Here is a 17,980-nt window from a genome sequence, read left to right on the forward strand (position 1 = left end):
TCGAACATGTGTGCAAAACCAAAGGCAAGATCAGCATACTATGGGGAACTTCATCGAGCTCTACAAATGCAATACTTCGATCACAACAATGATACTCACACAACGATTCAAACACAACCTCTCACATATACGTGGAATCCACACATAATAATGTGTGTGAAATCCACATGTATTTGAGAGATTGTATTTAGTGTTGTATTTAAATTATTGTGCGGGTATCATTTTTCTTCGATTATTATAGCTGCCCATTAATGTACCCACAAAAATTTGGCCCCTGTCCAAATCTTGGACAAGAGGTTTCATAATGTGTTATTACAGCAAGAGATATAGTGCGCCTCAGTAGTGTTTACTTATTAATATTCATGCAAAAAAATTAAATTAATTGGATTACGAATGATGAGTTTAATTACTTCAAGACAAATTTATCTTGATCAAATGGATCAACATCCAATTACCTTGATTTTTTAATATATTACTCCCTCCGTCTCAAATTGGATGTCAATTTTTGATATCCGTGCCAATTTCAATTCCTTATATCTTTCAATATAGATCTCAAAAAATATGCAATATGGATCTTATTTGATAGTTCTCGATTAGTTCTATTATACAAAGTTTTCAAACTCATGAAAAATATTATAGATTAAAAGATATAAGCGGCGAAAAATGACACGAGTTTCAAAAATTGCCATCCATTTTGGGACGAAGGGAGTATATAATATATCTAGCGTACAAACAAACGCTCACCGAGATGTACTTTGCCTCATAGGTAATTCTCTCTGTGATACTCCCTCCGTCCCATAATATTTGGCACTTTCACTATTTCAGTCTTATGAAAAAATTAACAATATCATTTAATTCATAATATTTTTTTATAAGCAATATGAATCTTGTTTGATAGAGTTTAATTTGTTCTATTATACAAAGTTCAAAAAATTGCCTAAAACATTATGAATTGAAAGATATATGCAATTTAAAAATGGCATGCATTCTTGAAAATGCAAAATATTATGGGACGGAGGGATTATTATTCTTTAATCAGAGTTTGTTAAGAACTATGGAGTATTAATTACTAACAATTTATGCTGAAAGTATCAGAACCCCCCAAATAGAAGAATGTTTGTCGGTTAAGTGAATTTGCAGACTAGATCAAGCTTCGAGCCAAAGAATCTATCCTTCTTCTTCGGTGAATATCTCTCTCTCTCTCTCTCTCTCTCTCTCTCTCTAGAATGATTCAGAGATGGATGAAGAAAAAATCCCAGTTGCCACTCATAGCACTGCTCTTCTTCCTCTTCATACTCTCTTCACTTCTCTACTACGAACGGAACATTCAAGAAATCCACCAAGACCCATCTCTCAAGCATCCCTCTTTGCTCGAATCCACAGCTCCAAGTAATTTTAGCATCCCAAAGGGGCCTCCAGGTTAATTCTGCTGCACCAAGATCATCAGATTTACTTTACCTTTTTTCTCCTTTTTCTACGTATATACACACGCAGCCAGAGTGCACTGTGTGTGTGTTCTTTTTTTGACGGGTTCAGGCTGTTCAGCTTACGCGACTCAACTAATCCCTTCCCGGTCTGGCCAAAGGCAGGCCATGGGAATTCACAAGAAATTGCTTTCTTGCTGCTTGGCCCCAAGAATCGAACTTGTTCTGTGTGGGAGCAAACCGACCAACTAACTGGACTAAACTTGGGACTGAGTGCACTTTGTGTTACACTATGTGTTTAACGAATGTTTGTTAGTCATTTTCTTGTGATAACGTTTTCTGGGTATGCATAATTTAGTTAATTTTGTTGCATTTTCACGTGATTTTTTTGTTGGTCTATTTAAGATGTTCTTTTCTTTGATTTGGTTTGATGGGATTTTATGGATCTTTGGTATGCAGAAGTTTTGGATAGGTTCACCAAGTGTAGATCCACTGTGAAGTACATTGGTCGGAAAGCAAGGTGGGATGTTCAGGAGGAGGAGTTGAACAGGCGGAGGGGAAATGAGGAAAATTGTGACTTTTTTTCCGGCAAATGGGTTTTCGATAACTCTTCGTATCCGCTCTATAACGAGTCAGATTGTCCATACATGTCTGACCAGTTGGCTTGCCACAAGCATGGACGGCCAGATTTGGGGTACCAGTACAGGAGATGGCAGCCCCACAATTGCAATTTGAAGAGGTACTTAGATTCTATAAGTCCCAAAGATCGATTGGAATGGTTTCAGTTTGTTGTGCTTGTGTTGTGTATGTTTATGCCCACTCTTCCTATTGCTTGTGCTTTAGTAATGTGTATGTTGGGTTTTCAGTTATTAATATTATGCTGAGAATGGTAAAGATATTGTCAATTGGGATTTTTTTGGTTCGTTCGATTAGCAGTTTATGGATTGTTGTCATTGATTTGCAGATGGAATGTGACTGAAATGTGGGAGAAGTTAAGGGGAAAAAGATTGATGTTTGTTGGAGATTCGCTGAATAGAGGGCAGTGGATATCAATGGTGTGTTTGCTGCAGTCTGTAATTCCAGTAGATAAGAGGTCCATGTCTCCCAACGCGCATCTAACCATTTTCAGAGCAGAGGTAAGGCATATACTTTCCAGTCCACCAAGCAATTAATTGGAGTCTTGAATCAAGTAAGGTTTCCCAATGATTCTATATGGCCGTGTCTCCATTCAGATACATTTCTTAAACTTGCATAGCTTCACTGGTGTTTAGGTTTTCCAGTTCATAGTTTTCAAATTGAACGTGTTCTGCTGATGTGAAGGAATACAATGCCACTGTTGAATTTCTTTGGGCCCCGCTGCTCGTTGATTCTAATTCTGATGACCCAGTGAATCACAGACTGGATGAACGGATAATGCAGCCAGATTCAGTTCTCAGGCATGCTTGTCAGTGGGAGCATGCTGATATACTTGTGTTCAATACATACCTGTGGTGGAGGCAGGGGCCGGTAAAGCTGTTGTGAGTATGAGCCTTATGATCTTATCCCAGGATTAATACGGAGGATTATGTATCAGATGGAGTTAAGGATTGCTTTCTTATTGTGTGTTGATCTCGTTAATTTCGCATTTGCAGATGGAGTAGTGAAGGAGATGGGGTTTGCGAAGAAATAGATGGGCTGGGAGGGATGGAGTTGGCTATGGAGGCTTGGGCTAATTGGGTTGCTTCTAATGTCAACCCCCTCGAGAAGCAGGTCTTCTTTGTAACCATGTCCCCTACACACCTTTGGTAAGCTTCAGCCCCCTTTCCGAAATTTTTCTGTGCTTTCTTATTTCTCCAGCTAGATTTGTTATACGTTTTGCTTTGATCATATAGGATTCACTAGAGTTGTACATTTACACTTGTTCTTAATTGCTTAGCTAGTTACCCTTAGGATTGTTTTCGTTTTCAAGTATGAAGTAATTGCAGCAGCGCTGCAGCACCAAAACCAAGATGTAGGAGTTTAGTTGCTTCATGTGGTGTTGCGTCTGTCAAAGGTCTCCACTGTCATGCTTCTTGGGTTTGCAATACGGAGCAAGATTGGTTATGTCCAATGCTTTATTTGAGTAAAAAAATTGGAAATTCGAAACGACTTGAGAGTTGTTTACTGAGATTACAGAATCGATCCGACCACAATCCCCTCCATATCCCACTTATGATTACGCCATTACTTACTCAAGAAGCAAGCCTAGGCTCAAAAGCTAAAGCTGTTGCACAACCATTCGGAAAGAAATTTGGAAAGGCACAAAGGAGAGGGATATGGAAAGAATGAAGTAATGTAAGAGGAAGTCGTTAAGTAGCTAACTGAAAATGACTCAAAGAAATAGGAAGGGATGGTTAACCCATTCATGCGTTGGTTGACACGGGAGCCACGCAACGCGCAGGTTCAATCCCCGTCATTCGCCCATCAATAAATGGACCATTGTTACCAATTTTTACTTTTCTTAAGGAAAACCCAGCAAGCTACAGCTTCAAAGCTAGAAAGGAGCTTTTCACTCACGAAAGAAGTCACTACTCGGGCAAGAGCACGGCGGGCTCCTTGGTCTTGGTTGCTTTTGGCGGATTGCTTATTACTAGGTTGGATCAGATGTCAACCTGTGGAGGCACCATTTGTTACTATTGGACAAATTTCTTTAGTTTTCTTCTTGTGGTTCATTGGATTGTCGGTGCAAGGCCAGAAATTGGAACACATTGATTCGCTCATTCCCTTCCATAGGCTATGCACTTATACCTAATACCCAACCTGCCCAAAGGGCTCAAGCAAACCCCAAATTCCCTTGAATTGAGAATAGAATTAGATCCTGTTGATGAGTCCCTCTCCCTTAGGGTGGGTTGAGTACCCCAAAAACGCCCTTCTACACAAATCTTTCAAGTCTGAACCGCAAGGTTTAATTCAAGCCAACTTTTGCCAATTACTCATTTTTTTCACTAGGATCATATTCTTATTAGACTATCCATCTCTCAACTTTCCCCAGAGCATTTCCCTCTCCCGTTGGTTGATCCTGTTTACACAGCCTTCCGTAAAACATAAGCAGTTCGCTAGGCAGAAACGCTATTTTCACATATGTGATTGTTTTGTTGAATGGGCAAATGGTTGCATTTTGAAAAGAATGAGCTTATTGTGTGTGACATGGGATTTGAAACGGCTCTGTTATGCATATAATGATATCTACCTCTTCTGTTGCTTAACCTGCAGTGATTATTTCATTGAGTGATGACTACATACAGCAGTCAATCATTTCAGCATGTGAAAAACATCTCGGCATCTATTAGTTGTCGGATCTAGATAATTACAGACATTTGTTCTTTGTATGGTAGTATTATGGTCATGAATCCATCTGGATTCTGGACTATTATTTTACAGTGATCTTCTGCTCCATCCGTTTCTTGCGATATTTGATTGTTCGGTTTCTCCTTTCTAACGTTAGTCAAGTCGGATTCATGCCTATTGCTGAGAAACTGAATGGAATGATTGTTATATGTTGCATGCCTTTCTAAGTTCTACAATTTGTTTGTCTTTGTTTATGTACAAGTCTCATCACCTCTTCGCCAATTAGTTGACAAAATGCCCGTTAAATTCTGCAGGAGCCGAGAATGGGAGACAAGTGAAGGAAACTGTTATAACGAGAAAACACCTATAAATAATGAGGGCTACTGGGGAAGTGGTTCCGACTTGCCTACAATGCGAATGTTGGAGAGGGTGCTGAATAGTTTAAGCTCGAAGGTTTCTGTTATCAACATCACTCAGCTGTCAGACTATCGAAAAGATGGACACCCTTCAATTTACCGCAAGTTTTGGGAGACACTGAGCCCGGAACAATTGTCTAACCCTGTTAGTTACTCCGACTGTATACATTGGTGCTTGCCAGGTGTGCCTGATGTGTGGAATGAGTTGCTATTCCAGTTTTTGTAGGTCTTACGTAGATCGGGGGAGAGGATTTTCGGCTTATTTAGCCCGTGTGCCAAGAAATTTGTCAATAGTTTTTTTCTCATCGTTTGGATGAAATATGTGGTTTATGAGAATTCAATTTTCAATCTCTTTATGCTAAAGAAAGAGCTTTGATTCTCTAGTTATTGCCAAGGGAAATGATAATGTCAAAACCGTTTTTGTTGGTGCCAAAATTTCAGTGCTTGAAGTCTTGTACATTGCAAATGGTACAAGCCTTTTGTGCACTAGAGTTTTGGCACCAACAAAACGGTTTTGGCATTACCATTTTCCTATTGCCAAAGGTTTGTTTCTCGATTGAAAGACCATCCTACGATTTGATGTAGCAAAAGAGACCCATGACGTTAAATTTGTGGAATGCTATATACTATGTAAACAAACTTATGTGCATAGATTTTAACACATCTGTCACATCTATTCGATGCACACATTGGCCCCTCGTTATTTTTTAGGACTCGTATGCATTGGATGATTCAGGACACATCAATAAAAACTTTAAAAAAGCTTCATAACTACGGCTTCAAGCATAGACTCATTATGGGTGTTCTCCTTGGCACAATCTGTACAACTTTTGTCTCCAATCGTTATTTAGTTAGGTAAATGAGTCACTTCAAAGTGCCAATCTCTAGTGAACCATGGATCCGTCCGTGTTTGTTTGTCCGCTTTCATTATTCCTAACTTCTTAAAAAATTATACATATCTTTCAATCCGAACTTTTAAAAATATGCAATATGAATCTTATTTGATAGATATCAATTAGTTATATCACACGAAATTTTCGAAATCATGAAACTTCATTGTAAATTGAAAGCCATAAACAATTTATAACATGACACGAATGTCGAAAATGGACCAACAAACATGGACGGAACGAGTTTTTGTTTGTTGGTAGACGTAGTCTAATCCGAATATTGTGTAAACTCTTTTTCCTTTTTCCTTTTTTTTTTGTAAAAAGTTGGAATCTGAATCAACAACATCAATTACACATGATCCAAGCTCAACTATTTTTTGGGAAAATTATAACTATAAGGTCGAGAATATTTCTTTCATGTCAAGTAGAACTGGGAATATAACAAAAGTGCTAATCATTTGAGAATGTCAAAGGTCATAAATCCAAGAAAATGCACTAAGGTTTTTTTTGGTGAACTTCAAAAAAAAAAAAAAAAAAAACCCTAAAGTTGTGATTGCACTTCTATGTCCTATCATCCTCCTCTTTCATTGTCTGATTGAAAAATACAAGAGTTAACAGAGCCAAGTTAATATCCCCTCCCTCGCGCGGCCGTCTGCTCGAAAGAGTAGCTTTTTGGCTGAATGTCTCCGACAATTTGAAAACCAATTCGGTCGAAACAAGTGCAGTATTCTTGCTCTCCCGATTCAGCATCCATGGAAACTTCGCGCGATCGTATGTTGATCAAGCTCGGTATCTCCAACGTGGGATGCTACGAAAACAAAAAAATCAAACACTTATGTTTACTTTACTAGTACTTTATTTGAATCTAGAAACTAATTGGGAAAAAAAAAAATTAATGCAAGTTCACCTTCTTGAAGATGGTTCCATCTTCTTCAACGTGCCACCCAGCTTCCTCGCAGAGAGCCTTCAGTATGTCGTTGTTATCGGCATGCTTGGGAAGTTTGTAGTTCCCGTGCGTTCGAAGCCCGGTGAAAATCTTCTGGGCCACAGCTCGCCTGCTTCGCTCCCTTTGCTTGTTCTTCTGACGCTCTCTCTCCGACGGGAAACGCAGTTTCGTGACGACGTGACCTTCTTTGGTGGTTTTGTGAACCAGCCAAGGCCCTTTGCTGCCCTTGATGCATCCTCTGGGAGCACTCCTCTTCATTTCTGCCATGACCACCCTTTCTTGTTTTCTTGATGCCTCTGGTTTCAAGACTATTTTGTGCTCTCAAACTTCTGTCGTGTCTCTGTTTATGAAGGCATACAATAGATAGAGACAAACCCAACATAATAAGGCCAGAAGGACGTTTGACTGGTCTCTCTCTCTCTCTCTCTCTCTCTCTCTCTCTCTCTCTCTCTCTCTCTCTCTCTCTAAATATATATGTAGTACAAGATAGTATACATATTCTTCTTCTTTCTCTTTTCTCTTCTCTGTAGCCCGACAAAAAAAGATTTACAATGTAAAGCAACTTTTTCTCACAAAGAAGTTCATGGTTACATAGCTTTTTCACAAAAATTCCAGCCTTTTCTGAAAAAGTTTAACATCTGTGGACGAAATATGCATATATCCACATATTTATATGTGCAAACAAATGTGCCCTGCAGAAAGGAAATCGTAGCTTTTGACATCAGAGACATTCGATTTTCGCAGGAGATATATAGTACGGACCCATAATCTCTCTGCCAATTTCTTGAAATATAACAGAGAATCAAATCAACGAAATCAGAAGACAAAGAGGCTCTGAAAGCTTCTCCAGTGAGATTTGTGGTTGATGGAGTAATACGACAGTTATGAAGAACAGGTGGATGGTTGGATTTGGTCCGTGGGAAAAAGACCCCACTGGTAATCCCAAAGGGTTGGCGTGGTTGGCTTGAGACTTATCGGTTTGCTCCCTCATAAAGTCTCGGGTTCGAAACCTTTCATGCCATCAATCCCTTTGGTGGCTTGGAATCCTCACATAACTTTATTCTAGCTTTAATTGAACCATGCAAGTGGACGGATTGATTGATCTCCCAGGATTAGTCGAGGTCTGCGTAAGCTAGCTCGAACACCTAAGTTATAAAATTAAAAAAAAATAAAAAAATAAAAAAGAGACCCCATTGATATGGTGTGGATGCATCTCTGTATAATTTCTGAGAAATTAAAGCATCTTGTGAAGAATATGGTACAGACCAAAAGTACTTGACACTTTACAGCCTCACTGTTTTGGAATGGAGGGGAACAATGGTGCAATCTTCTAGGCATCAATATTCAGAGCAAAACTTTTTAAATGGTTCTTCATGAATCCAAATAGTTCATTCATTCATGAACTTCAATCTGAAAATAAAGCCATTTTTTGTGCTAAACTTATCCAGCTCGTTGAACGACCAATACTCCAATCTGACCGTCGTTCAGCTCGTGAAAAGCTAATTCAAGATCGATTTGTTACATAACATACCAAACTTTGACAACCTACTATTCGGATTAACAATCTTATATGCAGTAGTTTACTAGTTTTTAATCATGACATCCACTCAGTTAAACCAAGTGAATCGAGATCCACTCAACTAAAGCTGGATGACTCTAGCCGAAGGGTACCCCTAAAACATGTCCACCAGCAACTCCACTTATCTGAAGAACATACCTGAAAATGATAACGTGGACATGTCCACGATTCACCCCATGAAGGGAAAATCTCATATACACCCTTCTGTAATTCAACATGCCATTTATGAACAGAGTCAAAATCATGTACAAAATCCTAGATCCTCCATGTCTATACAACTGCTGAGATTAACTTTGAGGTGAGTTGGGAGGCAAACCTATGGGCCAGACATTGATTAATTTAGGTTGGCCCCTGTCCACCCAAAGAAAAATTTTGTAAAAAAAAGCTGGAAACAAAAAAATGTACGATATGTTGATGTAACAGAACATATTTACAAAACAATCTGATATGTTGATGTAACATTTTGGTGGTTGTACAATAGCATCTTCCTCAAATGTCAATAAAACTGTGTCATGTGACTCATGTGAGCATGTTGTGCCCATTGTTGCACCCATGGTTGTTCTAATAGCATTACTCTTCCAAAAATGGTTCTAGAGCAAGACCTGCCAAGAATGTCAACTATATTGCAGTTCAAGTCCTAAAATGAGGGGCAGAAACTGTTGACAAGGAACTGCTTTTATACCCATGGATGAATGATGAAGCTACTCTGCATCATATTGGACAACTAAGTTGCCAAGCTAGTGCCTTGTGTGCAAATCACCACCTACAAAGGGTAAAATGAAATTCTTAGATTTTATGCAATTGAATATTTGAAACTGCAAAGCTAGTTCTCCGTTTGTTAGCTCTAGATGCCAACATCTACTATGTCTGTCTTCTTACCATAGAATTTAGAATTCAAAGTTAACGAAAACTCCTATCAGGCAAATCTCCTTTTCTGACAGTAAAAAGGATGCACAGTATCAAACGACTATTTGGATTCATTCGATCAAGCATATTGATACTGATATCACACTATAAAAGGATGTGGAAAGAAAAAACATACTACAAGTTATTGCCAATTTATTATGTAAAGCTCAGGGAGAGTTTAAAACAAAGCTTGGCCTTTAAGAACGACTATCCGACAACAAGATATATATGCTGCCGTTGAAGCGAAGATGCAGATAAGAATCCAAAAGGCAAATAAGAAACTCACATGTCAGCGTGATAAGCTCCTTCAACATTTAACCTTCATCGTTGCCAATAATAGATAAGACCTTCTGTCTAAGCTTCTCAATTGTCTGCATGAAAACGAAAAATAATGTCAGTCTTTCAAATTGCAAGCATCCCAAGCCTCTAGAATTAACACCATATTGACTAAACAATTCATACCGAACCAGAGATCTTTGCCCATCTCTCAGCTGAAGCAGCAGCTTTCTTCAAGTGAGAATAATGCACATGATCATAACTTAAAGAATAGGTGGAATTTTCTGTTGTATCTGCCACCCAGAGGTGATTGATTTGGTCATTGGCTCTTTTAATGAGGTTATAGAAGCCAACCTGCAAAGGAGGTTAATTTAGCATCCCTTTAATAAGAATTACTCATTTGTTAAATGGGTTGGAACTTGGAAGCAGCTAGTATCAGATGGGATCTCATCAACAGGAAAATTACAATTGTTCTGCTACATAGTAAAGCAGCTGTAAATGGCAAGCACATAGAGTTCAAGAGCCATTCTCAAGAGTGTTATAAATCAATATCTAATGAGGAACATAAACCAACTCTGGAAGGTATATGGATGCAAAAATAGGTGACTTCTACAACAAAGCTAATTCTACTTTGTAACCCTTAAATAAGTAATATAAGATTTTTAAGCATCATCTCTGGGTTTGCTTTGCCAAACATTTGTCTGCTATTACTAAACAAAAGTGGTTTATGTAACATGCAAAATCATGGATTAGACATCTGGAATGTCAGTACGGTGGAAGAGGAAAAATGAGAAACATAAAATACACTAAAATGAAGTACTCACCACTGATCCAACAAGGTTGTGGTTGATTGGTGCAAATGAATTGCAATCATTGTATGGTAAAGAGAAGCTGATGGCAAGCAAGGAACTTGATGTCTGTTCTAACTCGGACTCTGATACTGATCCATCCGTCACAAACACCCACTGCTTCTTTTGATGAGTATCTGAACATACCTCTCCCACGCTTACAACCAATGCAGCAATATCAAATTCACTGAGTACACAAATGCAAAACAAACTTTGTGAAGACAAGTAGTTCCGGCAAAAGAAACAAAAGTATTTCTATTAGACAGAGTTGAAAGGCGCACCTAGAGAGAGGAACATCACCCAAATTTGACAGAACGACTGATTTGCGGGGACTGAAGAACAACCTACAAAAGCCAGTTATGAACTGGATTCAGTTTCATTGAGCTTCAAACAAACAAAAAGTTAATGATAATCATGTACAGCCTTTACTCGAAATCCTCAGTTGCTGAGACAGATAAAGGCACCCATTTGGTAGTACATCCTCTTGCATGCAAGTAAAGGGTATCAGACTCGGATCTTGATGGGATAAGCCCTGCAACAGCATAAGCTTTCCCCTCAACCAGTTCCAATTTCTGTGACAGCAATGAGTAACTTAGCTATATCGCATTAGGAAAATCAATAAAAATACTATGGAAGGAAAAAAGAAAGGCGAGGCTAAAAAGAAACACATTGCCAAGAGAGTTAGGACTCACCTGCTTCTCGGTTGGGTTCCAGATGGTTATTAAGCCTATCCTTGGGCTAACTCGATTTTCACAAGTTAGCCCCGAGACTCTCACCCTCATAAATGGGGTGACATCTCTTTCGCTTAGACCAGCCTCTTCAAGAGTCTTTTCAATTGATTTTTGGATGTCTGTTTGCCTAATTGCCTGAAACCAGGAATGCTGTGGTTATCAACCTGATTCAAGATACAATCACTCCAATCTGCAATGAAAGCACCTGAACCTCACCTCTTGTTTTGCTTGATAAGTAGAAAAAGAAGTCAGTTGCTCTGAAGTCATCTCTGCCATTAACATTTCAGGCTCAGCGGAAGTCTCTAATAACTTCAGAATTTTTGCACCTTCTTCACTATCATTGTCATTATTAGTATGGCCTTCTTCGATTCCCCTTTGAAACTCTGAAATAATGCCCTCTGCAATGACAGAGCGCCTACAAAAGTAACAGTTGGTCTAATGAAGCAGAACCCAATGATGAATTAGCAAGAACATAAGGAAAACCATCCTGTTTGGACATTTTGTTGCCCAGGAAAATCAAGAGTTATTTTATACAAAGAATAGATTAGTTTCTTTTTTCAGTACTCTATGCTGCACCAAGCATCAGATATTTTTAACTTATCATTTTGAGAGAATTTTCCTCTACTGCTTGTGACAGTAAATAGGAAACAAAGCCCACAAATTACCTCATGTTCACATCATTTCAGGATAAATTGGTAAGCCTAGACGGTGGCAAGTAGGGAAAACAAGAAAGTATTAAGCTCTCAAATGCTGGGGCACAATGCAATCCTGATCTTTTTATTGGCATCTCACAATCAACCCTAGAGAGAATTAAAAACAAAGACAGGAGGAAAAAGAAAAAAAAAAGAAGAAGAAGGAAATACAGACAGCGCAACCAATCAACCTGCTTGTATTGCAGTATTGCCTCTCATTTTTCAAATGCAATTCACAATATGAATAACTCATACCAGATCTCAGCACAAAAGACAATATACAAGCTCATGTAAGTGACTCTCTAGTGCTCTTCTTGTGACCAACATCACTGTTTCAGCATTCTTAAGTTTCTTCTTCCAAGTCCACTTAAAAGCAGTATCATAACCTAGAGGTAATATACTATGTCATGGTCACCGCTTTCACTCCAATATCATGGTCAGTGGTCACTGTTCCCGTCAAAATTAGCTTTTAAGTAAGTTAATAGCACTTATATTAAGAAGAAGAACAAGCAACAACAATTAAGATCAACTCGAGAGAAAGAAGTGCATTGTGCCAATAACAAGATCAAGTTCTGCAATTACTCGATGTTACAAGGCAAAGAACTGATAGAAGATTTAAATGCAAATAATTTAGTTATCATGACATCAAGGAATATACGGGATGCATACGGCAATTAAGACAACATCTAACAAAGTTCAAGTTCAAAAAGCTATAAAGAAGAGGGAAGCAAAACTTAACCATTGAGACCTAGTTTTTCTTCATGTTGGGTGCAGAATAAAGACATCCAACATGACACAAGGCGCTGTTGTCCCGTACCATTGAATTTTGGCACCATCCAAGATGAACTGAGAATCTCATGCTAATCCTAAAAGACCTAGTTTTTCAAGGTGAGGGAAGAAAACTTAATTACACAAGACCTAGTTCTTTATTATTATTATTTTTAAACGGCTAGTTCTTCTCTATAAGACATCCAATATCACATAAGGTGCAATGTCCCTTACCATTTAACTTTTTGTATGATACAAACGAAAACACTTGACATATCAGGAGAGAATTCAAATGATATTCTACAAGATAAAAATCAGAATTCTGTTGAAAGGTATCCTCACATACCCTTTAGGCCACACAAGCTCCACATCAGTTGATTGCAAATGGCATAAAATTCTCTTTACCGAGTCATGATTTGTGCTAAAGAAAGTACAACTGAACACATGAACCTTAAAATGCACTGAATCAAAAGCAAGAAGGGAAAAGAAATACTCAAGTAGGTGATCATGACCATCATAAAGGCCACAAAAGAATGGTCAGAAGGAAAACAATTTTGCACTTATAGTTTGCTCGATAAGGTAGGATAGAATCACCTTTGGTTATGTAAGTGTATCATTTTAGCTTCCAACCTCTCTGATCTAACAATAAATCCCCCATCACTTAACCTGGATGGGATAAACAAACATGGTTGCTTCACATTAAAAGCATTGGGAAAAAAATGTGGATAAAGGCAAATCAACTTCAGATCACCTTTCCCTGTAGAGAACAGGGTATATCCGTGTGACTCCAACTAATGTACTAGGCACTGGACCTCCCATACCCTTGATGCATCTAAATGCTAATGGAACACCACCACCCTTGCCTTGAGATAAAGATCAGAAATTCATGTGTGAGCAAGCAAGATTAAACGACACTGAAAATAGGCTCCTGTGAGATAATAAGCACAAGTTAACAGTAAATGCACATGATGGCTTAAACACTTACATAACCCTAATCGGTCAGCCCAATGAGCTCTATACGTCCCATTTATGTGCAGCAGAAGATTAACTGTGCTTGATGCCTGACATAGACGAGAAAATAACTTAGTCAAATCCTATAGCTGTGATAGAAGTTTCCACTGTTTGACTTGTACATGAACCTAAACTGGGCAATAACCTGGAGAGGTGAAACAGGCCCTACCCAGCCACACAATTCAGCACCCCAGATCTTCCAATGACAACATAAACTGTTAGCAATAGGAATTCCCAACCGAAGATTATCTAATCACGAGGGAAAATGGCAAAGATTGAAACCAAACAAGTACCCTAAGTTTCTGCCCCACAAACAGTTTCCCAGTGGCCAGCTTCTTCAATAGATATGCATCTAATAGAGCATTGATTGAGTACCTATAAGAAAAATGGCACTTAGATACCCCAAAACTTATGTGTATAGCATGCATCTCAGTAGTCAGTACTAGCATTTCCTTACCATCCGTCAGTTAATTCTAGTTTTGTTGTTGTACCATCTTCAGCACCATTTGATGCCAAAGGCAGAGTTTCTGCTGGCAGATCACAGTTGGAATGAATAGATGATATGCATAGTACCAACATTGAAGAGGGTGGTTGATCTCCTTCTAGAATTCTCTTAATAGCAGATCGGTGACCATGATTTACTTCTCTCTCATACCTGTGCAAATGCATCAGAAACTGTTATCATAGATGCATTAGAAACACAAGCCCTACCATAGTACCATACATACTGATTTAGATACCTATATTTTAACTCTTCAAGCACATTAAAAATTGTACATAATTTCCCTAATGATTTGGCGGGATAACATCTCTCATAGCATGCTAGCTTCCAAATGATCCACTTGTAGTGATTCACAACCCACCTATAGATAAATAGAAAATTGATAAGTTATGACTGTGAGTGCTTCTTATCCAGTAATGAATAATACTTCTAACAAACAGCATAATGCTTCAACCGCTGACAAGTCCAAAGTATAAGGATACAAAATAATACTCTTTAGAAACATATTGCACTGAAGCTCCGAACTGAGCCAACATGTGGTAGAAAGCTTCAGATCCAATGCACTCCACACCAGATCGATCGCGGAACATGTACTTTTCTGCATTTTCAGGATTCATTCTTCTTATATGGCATGGTGATTGCTTCAACTGGACAATAGGTACCATAAAACTGTTATTAGCCCAAAAGTAAAGTCATTTAGAGAAGACAAATAAGCAGCACTTGCTGTATATACATACTGTATTAAGTTGGAATGGGGGTACTCCAAAGTATTCCTTGATATACATTCGTGGAACCTGAAAAGGATATCGAGTGGAAACCCGTCTTCTGCAATTGGATTCTTCAGGTGCTAAAGTGGACATGCCTAGTTCAACCAAATGCCTTAGACATGCCAACCATGAAAAACAAAAAGAAACAGATGAGTACCCAAAAAAGGTTATCTAAAAGACCTCATAGAGTTACCGCTAGAAGCAGACACTAGGTTATTCAGGGGGGTAATGAATCTTGAATTGCGGGGTCTCTTGAATGGAGAGATAGAACTCCTTGCAATTCTCCTCTTTTCACCAGTAGTAAGTTTACTGTCAATATCAGCCATTCCAATGTTATTTGAAATATCAGCCAGTGGCCGGCCCAATGAACTTCCTCGTGGATTAGTTCTTGAAGTGACGCCATTCACCAAAGAATTGCCCCCTTCTGCATGAGAAGAAGGCCTACCACTTGGAGGCTTTTGATGACAATTTGTATTATCAGACATCTTACAAGTACTGCCAAACTCCTCTGCATCAAATTTCTTGATCAAGTTAATCCCTAAAGTTACATTCTGGGACACGAGTGATGATTGCATTAGGTTAGACCCTGGTCGCAGAGGGGACACAAAACCCTTCGATACATGTCTGCTCTTTGCTATTTCTTGATTGTGATTAGATAACGGGTAGTTCTCTTTGTTAGAATTGTTCTCGTCCAAACTTCCTTCTTTAAAAAATGAGAAAGATGGACTATTCACATTCCCTTCGTCAAACAATGTTCCTAGTTCCAGGTCACCGAGAAGGCTCTTTGCACGCTGCAATGCATCACCTGAAACTGAGATGGATCTTCCACCAGCAGTATGAAACTTTATTGGAGGGCACTTGGGATCAGAACGTATAAGATCTGGAATAGCTTCTCTTTTCGAATCACTTCCTAATGAACTAGTCTTAAAATTTAGTATAGTCATTGGAGCTGCAGTAGCATTCTTATGACATGGGGTGGTAACTCCCTGTCTTGTCTGTTGTTGAGATGATGTTCGCCATCCAAAGGGTTCCTCAGAGGCTGACTGATTATTTGAATGTTCAAGGCCTGGAGGAGTATCGTGATCGTAACTTTCTTCCAACCCCAATAGTGTCTTTGCTCTAACAAGACCAGTGGAAGATATGTTAACCTTTTTCCCTGAACCTGTCTGGAACATTGAATTAGAGAAGCTGCATCCGAAATCATTCCCGTCACAGAATTGGCCTGCAATTGTTAGAGTTTGAAAGCATCTCCATAAGAAAACCTAACCGCAAAAAAAGAAACTAACAAACAAAGAAAAAGATGGTACAGTGCAGAAATAATAAACTCCTGAAAGTGCTTATAGATTTTTAAAGCTTGAGGTGAAGCCTTTGAAATTACCAGGGGACTAAACTCAGCAGTCAGCATCTTCAACTGAGCAACGTTTGTCCTGTAAGAGCATCTACAATGGCTTCTTAGCTAATTGACTTGCTAAAGCTACATTAAAATGCATTTTTTTAAAAGCATTCTAGCTCCTGTCGGACCTGTCCTGTGGCACAAATCTTGTTTCTTCTAAAGTACTCACAACAAGCTAAGTGAAATGCACTATAAGGCCATCACTAAAAATGTACCGAGTCAAGGGACAAAAGGAGTTGCTACAATTTATCTACATCTAAACTTGTACAAATTTTGGGGACAACGAACAGACAAGAAAATTAAGCTTCAGTCTGTTTTTTTAGTGAAGTTATTCCATTGTAATTAGACCTGATAAGAATGGAATCCCAAATCGTATGACTTTGAACATGCAATAGAATCCCTTATACCTCACCATAACAACCCCTTTTGCCTAACTTTCCATCCAATTTGCATCACACACGTATTCAAATTCACATACGTTTTGGGAAACTGAACAATACCGGCGTTAATATCAAGTACCACGAACAAATGAACAATAGAATGATAATATCATCAAAAGGAGAAGAACATCGGCTACCTGTATCGGCAAAGGCATCCCCTTTGTCGCCGAGAATAGATAATGCTTTCGTTATGGAAGATTGCTTCACCGAAACCGATTTTCCCAATCCACTTCGGAACATCGGAGGGCTCTCGAGATTTCCTTCGCCATTCTCTATTAGCTCAGAACATCCTGTGTTGTTTTTTATTTAGAGAGAGAGAGAGAGAGAGAGAGAGAGAGAGAGAGAGAGAGAGAGAGATGGAAAGGTTTATCTATGTATGCACAGAGAGAGAGAGAGAAAGAGAGATAGAAGAGTACCTTGAAGCAAGAGATCGGCCATGGAAGGGAGAAGAGGAGTGGAGTTAGGAGGTGAGATCGGAGCGGCATCTTCTTGTTGTTGCAGTTTGATGTGGAGCTGTTGATCAGAGATCTCCCACCGGAAGTTGCTGTCGGCGTCGGAGAAGATCTGCCACGTCGACATTCTCAGGCGGTGTGTGGATTTTCTGCGCAGATTAGGGCTTCTTCGGGATTTATTAGCTGGGAAAAAAGGAGCGACATCGACATGTGTGTTGTTTTACTGTAAGAAGAAGGCGGGAAGTTCAAAAGAAATGGAGAGTGGAACAAAAGCCTGATGGGCTCAGGGTCCACTAAAACGGCCCATTCTCCGTTTACTGGGCTTGAAGGCCCTTTCCGTTCTGCTGAGAGAAATAGAATTTATTTTTGAAATTAAAGGTGATTTTTTTTCCATTCATTAATCCAACTCTACTCTAGGGGCGGGCATCATGTTGTGTTTGTGTCGTGTCATTTCGTGTTTCGTGTCTTTTCGGATTCGTTTCAAAACACTTTTTAACATAAACGTGTCAAATATCTTGACATTAACCGACGTGCTTAAAATCGTGTCGTGTTCGGGTTGACACTATTAAGACCCTTTTATTTTTTTAAATATTTACACAGAATTATATACTTTTCAATATTTTGAATGAACTA

The 17,980-nt window shown here is 38.9% G+C and overlaps 3 protein-coding genes across 5 annotated transcripts; 1 reads left to right on the forward strand and 2 right to left on the reverse strand.

Annotated features, from left to right (window-relative positions):
• Window positions 1–1,095: 1,095 nt before the first annotated feature.
• LOC131326093 (protein trichome birefringence-like 35) lies at window positions 1,096–5,525 on the forward strand. Its single transcript, XM_058358688.1, has 6 exons — window positions 1,096–1,419; window positions 1,884–2,163; window positions 2,389–2,560; window positions 2,745–2,941; window positions 3,056–3,208; window positions 5,045–5,525. The coding sequence occupies exons 1-6, from the start codon at window positions 1,227–1,229 to the stop codon at window positions 5,370–5,372; spliced, it is 1,323 nt and encodes a 440-aa protein (XP_058214671.1). The 5' UTR covers window positions 1,096–1,226; the 3' UTR covers window positions 5,373–5,525.
• A 1,042-nt stretch (window positions 5,526–6,567) lies between these two features.
• Window positions 6,568–7,405, reverse strand: LOC131326097 (uncharacterized). The gene is made up of 2 exons (XM_058358694.1): window positions 6,944–7,405; window positions 6,568–6,844 (listed from the first exon to the last, which is right to left on the reverse strand). Exons 1-2 carry the CDS (start codon window positions 7,247–7,249, stop codon window positions 6,662–6,664), a joined length of 489 nt encoding a protein of 162 aa, XP_058214677.1. The 5' UTR covers window positions 7,250–7,405; the 3' UTR covers window positions 6,568–6,661.
• Window positions 7,406–8,763: 1,358 nt separating this feature from the next.
• Window positions 8,764–17,721, reverse strand: LOC131326098 (protein BREAST CANCER SUSCEPTIBILITY 2 homolog A-like). 3 transcript variants are annotated; one of them, XR_009199913.1, is made up of 21 exons: window positions 17,312–17,721; window positions 17,033–17,185; window positions 15,256–16,284; window positions 15,033–15,157; window positions 14,788–14,942; window positions 14,534–14,656; window positions 14,251–14,448; window positions 14,087–14,168; window positions 13,939–13,989; window positions 13,768–13,843; window positions 13,534–13,645; window positions 13,377–13,448; window positions 11,539–11,737; window positions 11,284–11,457; window positions 11,021–11,163; window positions 10,873–10,935; window positions 10,568–10,778; window positions 9,930–10,097; window positions 9,754–9,838; window positions 9,244–9,324; window positions 8,764–9,163 (listed from the first exon to the last, which is right to left on the reverse strand). XR_009199913.1 is itself a non-coding variant. In XM_058358695.1 (20 exons), the coding sequence occupies exons 1-19, from the start codon at window positions 17,472–17,474 to the stop codon at window positions 9,782–9,784; spliced, it is 3,354 nt and encodes a 1,117-aa protein (XP_058214678.1). In that variant the 5' UTR covers window positions 17,475–17,720; the 3' UTR covers window positions 8,764–9,324; window positions 9,754–9,781. The 3 variants fall into 3 exon arrangements, 2 of the variants coding, with proteins under 2 accessions (XP_058214678.1, XP_058214679.1); XM_058358695.1 differs by having other exon boundaries at window positions 8,764–9,324; window positions 17,312–17,720; XM_058358696.1 differs by lacking the exons at window positions 8,764–9,163; window positions 9,244–9,324 and adding an exon at window positions 9,449–9,495.
• Window positions 17,722–17,980: the final 259 nt, after the last annotated feature.

This window comes from Rhododendron vialii, chromosome 5a (assembly GCF_030253575.1).
Source record: "Rhododendron vialii isolate Sample 1 chromosome 5a, ASM3025357v1".
Taxonomy (NCBI): Eukaryota; Viridiplantae; Streptophyta; class Magnoliopsida; order Ericales; family Ericaceae; genus Rhododendron; species Rhododendron vialii.

Coding starts and splice junctions, on each gene's coding strand:
- LOC131326093 (XM_058358688.1), top strand. CDS start 1,227: ATGATTCAGAGATGGATGAAGAAAAAATCCCAGTTGCCACTCATAGCA. Junction 1,420..1,883: donor CATCCCAAAGGGGCCTCCAG/GTTAATTCTGCT, acceptor TTTGGTATGCAG/AAGTTTTGGATAGGTTCACC. Junction 2,561..2,744: donor TAACCATTTTCAGAGCAGAG/GTAAGGCATATA, acceptor GCTGATGTGAAG/GAATACAATGCCACTGTTGA.
- LOC131326097 (XM_058358694.1), bottom strand. CDS start 7,249: ATGGCAGAAATGAAGAGGAGTGCTCCCAGAGGATGCATCAAGGGCAGC. Junction 6,845..6,943: donor ATGGAACCATCTTCAAGAAG/GTGAACTTGCAT, acceptor TTGTTTTCGTAG/CATCCCACGTTGGAGATACC.
- LOC131326098 (XM_058358695.1), bottom strand. CDS start 17,474: ATGTCGACGTGGCAGATCTTCTCCGACGCCGACAGCAACTTCCGGTGG. Junction 14,657..14,787: donor GTGCAATATGTTTCTAAAGA/GTATTATTTTGT, acceptor ATTTATCTATAG/GTGGGTTGTGAATCACTACA. Junction 11,458..11,538: donor CTTATCAAGCAAAACAAGAG/GTGAGGTTCAGG, acceptor TCCTGGTTTCAG/GCAATTAGGCAAACAGACAT.